Genomic DNA, 8088 nt, shown 5'->3' on the forward strand with positions numbered 1-8088 from the left:
GAACATATCTGGCCCAATTCATTTTTGAAATATGCTATTTGTCGTTTTTGAGCCCGATCTCTCAATGGTGAAGAATTATTTCAAAAATTCTTGTCGTCGGATGAGGACTCTGATCGTCAACAAAATCGAAACAATTTGTCCGGGACACACACCCATTCTGTCCACCAAGTTCCATCCGGGTTCGTCAACATCTTTTTGATAAATCGTGCAGAATTGTTTCCCGCAATCTTTCAATGATGTAGAATCACTTAAAAATATTATCAGGTCCGCTTCCGGACATGGATCTTCACCAACAATGAATCATTTCTTCCATGTAACACACCAAACATGATCACCATGTTTCATACGAATCCGTCGACATCTTTTTGAGATATCCTACACACAGACAAACCGAGAAACAGACAGAAAGGGGTGAAAACATAACCTCCTTCATCTTCGATGGTGGAGGTAACAAGAAAACGATGTTGTTGCGAGCACGATACTTGCAGAATACTTGAAATATATTTGACCTGAAAAAAATAGGTGGTTGAATTTAATGATCAAATTTGAAACTCCTCTTCAAATTTGTTGTGAATCAGATGAAAATTTACAATTTTAGAAATCTCGCTCGAGTTGATGACCTTTGGCCTCGGGTGACATTTTGACCTCAAACAAAAGTCTTCTTCCTTTTGAGAAACTCCACCAAATGGTGAAGTTTCATGAAGATCGGTTGAAAATTGTGACCTGCATGTGACGAACAGACAAACAGACAAGCAGACAGACAGACAAACAGAATAACAAAATTGACTGAGCAATATATTTGAAAAATCTTCGATTTTACAAGTAACAAACAGACAGAGAAAGAAGTGAAAACCAAACTTCAACTTTGGTGGTGGAGGGAACAACAACATTATTTGTGTAAACAACAAATCAAACCTTGAAATCAAATGAAACGATAAACCAATCATGCAAATGTTTTCTCCAGAGGAAATAACAACCACTGAAACTGCACCGACAACGATCACAGAACCAGCACAAACATCCTCAGAACGAACAACTCTTCCTCCAACTACAGGTGAGGAACACCTGGACCAAAAACTGCATATTTTAATTCCGACTGAATAACCAATACACTTTGACAATGAAATGAAAATGACCAGGAACCAACACAAACACTGTAAACCACATGAGAGTGAACGACAGTATCAGCAATACCGTAACCACAACACCAAACAAATCAAGCAGAGCATCAGCCGAGCAGCATACTGTTATGGAACAACACAAAACTAATCATGCAAATCTTATTTTTTCCAGAGGAAACAACCACTGAAACGACACCAACAACAATCGCAGATTCTACCACAACGATTCACACCACAGGTGAGGAAACCCACAAAATAAGAACACATTTTTATTGGGAAGAAGGGACACATTTGATAATGAAATGACATTGACGAGGAAATCATGAGAAACACCAAACTTTATCAAAGGCAAACACACCAAAGAATACACTTCCCAGGACACAATGTGAATCAATCAACACATCATATACAAAATTATTTGAGGTAACAACAAATCAAACCTTGAAATCAAATGAAACATCCAATCATGGAAATCTTCTTTTCTCCAGAGGAAAGTACAACCACTGAAACTGCACCGACAACGATCACAGAAACACCAACAACCTCAGAACCAACAACAACTCCTCCTCCAACTCCAGGTGAGGAACACCTGGACCAAAAACTGCATATTTTTATTCAAAGGGAATATCCAACACACTTTGATTATGACATTAAAATGATAATGGAACCAACACAAACACTGTAAACAACATTTGAGTCAACGACAGTATCAGTAATACCATTGCCATAACACCACACAAATCAAGAAGAACATCATACGAGCAGCATTCTTTGATGCAGCAACACAAAATAAAAAATGCAAATCTTGTTTTCTCAAGAGGAAACTACAGCACCTGCAGCTGCACCACCAACAACCATAGCACCAAGACCCAAAGAATCAACAAGGATTCACACCACAGGGAAGGAAACAACAAAAAGAAGAACACAGTTTAATTGGGAAGAAGTAGCACACTTGGTTATGAAATGACAGCGAATGGGAAACCAGGAGAAACACCAAACGTCATCAAAGGGAACCACACACACCAAACTATACATTTCCCAGGACACAACATGAATCAAGCAACACATCCTAAATCAGGAGGGCATTCAGTGAAGCGCACACCTCCACCACACAATTCCTCATCCACAATAACAAACCGGGTTCACTACATTTTTGAAATATAATGAGATATGTCGTTGTTGGCCCGATTGCTCAATGGTGAAGAATCACTTAAAACATCAAATAATTCTCTGATACAGATCCGGAGTAAGAGCTTCACTGAAATTGAATCAATTCGTATGAGCCACACACACAACAATACCACTAAGTTTCGTCCATATTTGTCCACAACTTTTTGAAATATCCTTATGTATGTCGGTTTGGCCTGAACTCTGAATGGTGAAGAATGACTTTAAAATATTCTAGAAATCGGATCTTCACCAAAATCAAAGCATTTTTTGATGGTCACCATTTCACACTGTCCACCAAGTTTCATCCGAATCCGTCCACAACTTCTTGAGATATCATGCTACACATGGTTTTTGGCTCGATCTCTCAATGGTGAAGAATCACTCAAAAATGATTGTAGTCGGATTCGGAACTCGATCTTACCCAACATCGAACCATTTCCTCCTTGTGACACACAGAAGGTTTCCACAAAATTTAATCTAGATCCGTCCACAACTGTTTGAGATATCCTGTGCAAAGTCAAACAGACAAACAAACAAAGGTGAAGGGCAATTGTGAGAGTGCATCCCTCCACCCTGGAATGCCTGATCCAGGAGAACATATCTGGCCCAATTCATTTTTGAAATATGCTATTTGTCGTTTTTGAGCCCGATCTCTCAATGGTGAAGAATTATTTCAAAAATTCTTGTCGTCGGATGAGGACTCTGATCGTCAACAAAATCGAAACAATTTGTCCGGGACACACACCCATTCTGTCCACCAAGTTCCATCCGGGTTCGTCAACATCTTTTTGATAAATCGTGCAGAATTGTTTCCCGCAATCTTTCAATGATGTAGAATCACTTAAAAATATTATCAGGTCCGCTTCCGGACATGGATCTTCACCAACAATGAATCATTTCTTCCATGTAACACACCAAACATGATCACCATGTTTCATACGAATCCGTCGACATCTTTTTGAGATATCCTGCACACAGACAAACCGAGAAACAGACAGAAAGGGGTGAAAACATAACCTCCTTCATCTTCGATGGTGGAGGTAACAAGAAGACGATGTTGTTGCGAGCACGATACTTGCAGAATACTTGAAATATATTTGACCTGAAAAAATAGGTGGTTGAATTCAATGATCAAATTTGAAACTCCTCTTCAAATTTGTTGTGAATCAGATGAAAATTTACAATTTTAGAAATCTCGCTCGAGTTGATGACCTTTGGCCTCGGGTGACATTTTGACCTCAAACAAAAGTCTTCTTCCTTTTGAGAAACTCCACCAAATGGTGAAGTTTCATGAAGATCGGTTGAAAATTGTGACCTGCATGTGACGAACAGACAAACAGACAAGCAGACAGACAGACAAACAGAATAACAAAATTGACTGAGCAATATATTTGAAAAATCTTCGATTTTACAAGTAACAAACAGACAGAGAAAGAAGTGAAAACCAAACTTCAACTTTGGTGGTGGAGGGAACAACAACATTATTTGTGTAAACAACAAATCAAACCTTGAAATCAAATGAAACGATAAACCAATCATGCAAATGTTTTCTCCAGAGGAAATAACAACCACTGAAACTGCACCGACAATGATCACAGAACCAGCACAAACATCCTCAGAACGAACAACTCTTCCTCCAACTACAGGTGAGGAACACCTGGACCAAAAACTGCATATTTTAATTCCGACTGAATAACCAATACACTTTGACAATGAAATGAAAATGACCAGGAACCAACACAAACACTGTAAACCACATGAGAGTGAACGACAGTATCAGCAATACCGTAACCACAACACCAAACAAATCAAGCAGAGCATCAGCCGAGCAGCATACTGTTATGGAACAACACAAAACTAATCATGCAAATCTTATTTTTTCCAGAGGAAACAACCACTGAAACGACACCAACAACAATCGCAGATTCTACCACAACGATTCACACCACAGGTGAGGAAACCCACAAAATAAGAACACATTTTTATTGGGAAGAAGGGACACATTTGATAATGAAATGACATTGACGAGGAAATCATGAGAAACACCAAACTTTATCAAAGGCAAACACACCAAAGAATACACTTCCCAGGACACAATGTGAATCAATCAACACATCATATACAAAATTATTTGAGGTAACAACAAATCAAACCTTGAAATCAAATGAAACATCCAATCATGGAAATCTTCTTTTCTCCAGAGGAAAGTACAACCACTGAAACTGCACCAACAACGATCACAGAAACACCAACAACCTCAGAACCAACAACAACTCCTCCTCCAACTCCAGGTGAGGAACACCTGGACCAAAAACTGCATATTTTTCTTCAAAGGGAATATCCAACACACTTTGATTATGTCATGAAAATGATTATGGAACCAACACAAACACTGTAAACAACATTTGAGTCAACGACAGTATCAGTAATACCATTGCCATAACACCACACAAATCAAGAAGAACATCATACGAGCAGCATTCTTTGATGCAGCAACACAAAATAAAAAATGCAAATCTTGTTTTCTCAAGAGGAAACTACAGCACCTGCAGCTGCACCACCAACAACCATAGCACCAAGACCCAAAGAATCAACAAGGATTCACACCACAGAGAAGGAAACAACAAAAAGAAGAACACAGTTTAATTGGGAAGAAGTAGCACACTTGGTTATGAAATGACAGCGAATGGGAAACCAGGAGAAACACCAAACGTCATCAAAGGGAACCACACACACCAAACTATACATTTCCCAGGACACAACATGAATCAAGCAACACATCCTAAATCAGGAGGGCATTCAGTGAAGCGCACACCTCCACCACACAATTCCTCATCCACAATAACAAACCGGGTTCACTACATTTTTGAAATATAATGAGATATGTCGTTGTTGGCCCGATTGCTCAATGGTGAAGAATCACTTAAAACATCAAATAATTCTCTGATACAGATCCGGAGTAAGAGCTTCACTGAAATTGAATCAATTCGTATGAGCCACACACACAACAATACCACTAAGTTTCGTCCATATTTGTCCACAACTTTTTGAAATATCCTTATGTATGTCGGTTTGGCCTGAACTCTGAATGGTGAAGAATGACTTTAAAATATTCTAGAAATCGGATCTTCACCAAAATCAAAGCATTTTTTGATGGTCACCATTTCACACTGTCCACCAAGTTTCATCCGAATCCGTCCACAACTTCTTGAGATATCATGCTACACATGGTTTTTGGCTCGATCTCTCAAATGTGAAGAATCACTCAAAAAATGATTGTAGTCGGATTCGGAACTCGATCTTACCCAACATCGAACCATTTCCTCCTTGTGACACACAGAAGGTTTCCACAAAATTTAATCTAGATCCGTCCACAACTGTTTGAGATATCCTGTGCAAAGTCAAACAGACAAACAAACAAAGGTGAAGGGCAATTGTGAGAGTGCATCCCTCCACCCTGGAATGCCTGATCCAGGAGAACATATCTGGCCCAATTCATTTTTGAAATATGCTATTTGTCGTTTTTGAGCCCGATCTCTCAATGGTGAAGAATTATTTCAAAAATTCTTGTCGTCGGATGAGGACTCTGATCGTCAACAAAATCGAAACAATTTGTCCGGGACACACACCCATTCTGTCCACCAAGTTCCATCCGGGTTCGTCAACATCTTTTTGATAAATCGTGCAGAATTGTTTCCCGCAATCTTTCAATGATGTAGAATCACTTAAAAATATTATCAGGTCCGCTTCCGGACATGGATCTTCACCAACAATGAATCATTTCTTCCATGTAACACACCAAACATGATCACCATGTTTCATACGAATCCGTCGACATCTTTTTGAGATATCCTGCACACAGACAAACCGAGAAACAGACAGAAAGGGGTGAAAACATAACCTCCTTCATCTTCGATGGTGGAGGTAACAAGAAGACGATGTTGTTGCGAGCACGATACTTGCAGAATACTTGAAATATATTTGACCTGAAAAAAATAGGTGGTTGAATTCAATGATCAAATTTGAAACTCCTCTTCAAATTTGTTGTGAATCAGATGAAAATTTACAATTTTAGAAATCTCGCTCGAGTTGATGACCTTTGGCCTCGGGTGACATTTTGACCTCAAACAAAAGTCTTCTTCCTTTTGAGAAACTCCACCAAATGGTGAAGTTTCATGAAGATCGGTTGAAAATTGTGACCTGCATGTGACGAACAGACAAACAGACAAGCAGACAGACAGACAAACAGAATAACAAAATTGACTGAGCAATATATTTGAAAAATCTTCGATTTTACAAGTAACAAACAGACAGAGAAAGAAGTGAAAACCAAACTTCAACTTTGGTGGTGGAGGGAACAACAACATTATTTGTGTAAACAACAAATCAAACCTTGAAATCAAATGAAACGATAAACCAATCATGCAAATGTTTTCTCCAGAGGAAATAACAACCACTGAAACTGCACCGACAACGATCACAGAACCAGCACAAACATCCTCAGAACGAACAACTCTTCCTCCAACTACAGGTGAGGAACACCTGGACCAAAAACTGCATATTTTAATTCCGACTGAATAACCAATACACTTTGACAATGAAATGAAAATGACCAGGAACCAACACAAACACTGTAAACCACATGAGAGTGAACGACAGTATCAGCAATACCGTAACCACAACACCACACAAATCAAGCAGAGCATCAGCCGAGCAGCATACTGTTATGGAACAACACAAAACTAATCATGCAAATCTTATTTTTTCCAGAGGAAACAACCACTGAAACGACACCAACAACAATCGCAGATTCTACCACAACGATTCACACCACAGGTGAGGAAACCCACAAAATAAGAACACATTTTTATTGGGAAGAAGGGACACATTTGATAATGAAATGACATTGACGAGGAAATCATGAGAAACACCAAACTTTATCAAAGGCAAACACACCAAAGAATACACTTCCCAGGACACAATGTGAATCAATCAACACATCATATACAAAATTATTTGAGGTAACAACAAATCAAACCTTGAAATCAAATGAAACATCCAATCATGGAAATCTTCTTTTCTCCAGAGGAAAGTACAACCACTGAAACTGCACCAACAACGATCACAGAAACACCAACAACCTCAGAACCAACAACAACTCCTCCTCCAACTCCAGGTGAGGAACACCTGGACCAAAAACTGCATATTTTTATTCAAAGGGAATATCCAACACACTTTGATTATGACATTAAAATGATAATGGAACCAACACAAACACTGTAAACAACATTTGAGTCAACGACAGTATCAGTAATACCATTGCCATAACACCACACAAATCAAGAAGAACATCATACGAGCAGCATTCTTTGATGCAGCAACACAAAATAAAAAATGCAAATCTTGTTTTCTCAAGAGGAAACTACAGCACCTGCAGCTGCACCACCAACAACCATAGCACCAAGACCCAAAGAATCAACAAGGATTCACACCACAGGGAAGGAAACAACAAAAAGAAGAACACAGTTTAATTGGGAAGAAGTAGCACACTTGGTTATGAAATGACAGCGAATGGGAAACCAGGAGAAACACCAAACGTCATCAAAGGGAACCACACACACCAAACTATACATTTCCCAGGACACAACATGAATCAAGCAACACATCCTAAATCAGGAGGGCATTCAGTGAAGCGCACACCTCCACCACACAATTCCTCATCCACAATAACAAACCGGGTTCACTACATTTTTGAAATATAATGAGATATGTCGTTGTTGGCCCGATTGCTCAATGG

The 8088-nt window shown here is 39.0% G+C and overlaps 1 protein-coding gene across 1 annotated transcript in view; it reads left to right on the forward strand.

The window, feature by feature from the left end:
* Positions 1–7574, forward strand: part of LOC147019133 (uncharacterized) — a 29697-nt gene extending 22123 nt beyond the window's left edge. Inside the window, exons 25-33 of the mRNA XM_085900115.1 lie at positions 965–1054; positions 1294–1359; positions 1610–1699; positions 3848–3937; positions 4177–4242; positions 4493–4582; positions 6733–6822; positions 7062–7127; positions 7378–7574. Coding sequence (XP_085756241.1) covers positions 965–1054; positions 1294–1359; positions 1610–1699; positions 3848–3937; positions 4177–4242; positions 4493–4582; positions 6733–6822; positions 7062–7127; positions 7378–7574 — 845 coding nt within the window. The remainder of the gene's footprint in view (positions 1–964; positions 1055–1293; positions 1360–1609; positions 1700–3847; positions 3938–4176; positions 4243–4492; positions 4583–6732; positions 6823–7061; positions 7128–7377) is intronic.
* The last annotated feature ends 514 nt before the right edge of the window (positions 7575–8088 follow it).

Source organism: Eptatretus burgeri, chromosome 10, assembly GCF_056783735.1.
Source record: "Eptatretus burgeri isolate ZD-2024b chromosome 10, Ebu_testis_v1, whole genome shotgun sequence".
Classification (NCBI taxonomy): Eukaryota; Metazoa; Chordata; class Myxini; order Myxiniformes; family Myxinidae; genus Eptatretus; species Eptatretus burgeri.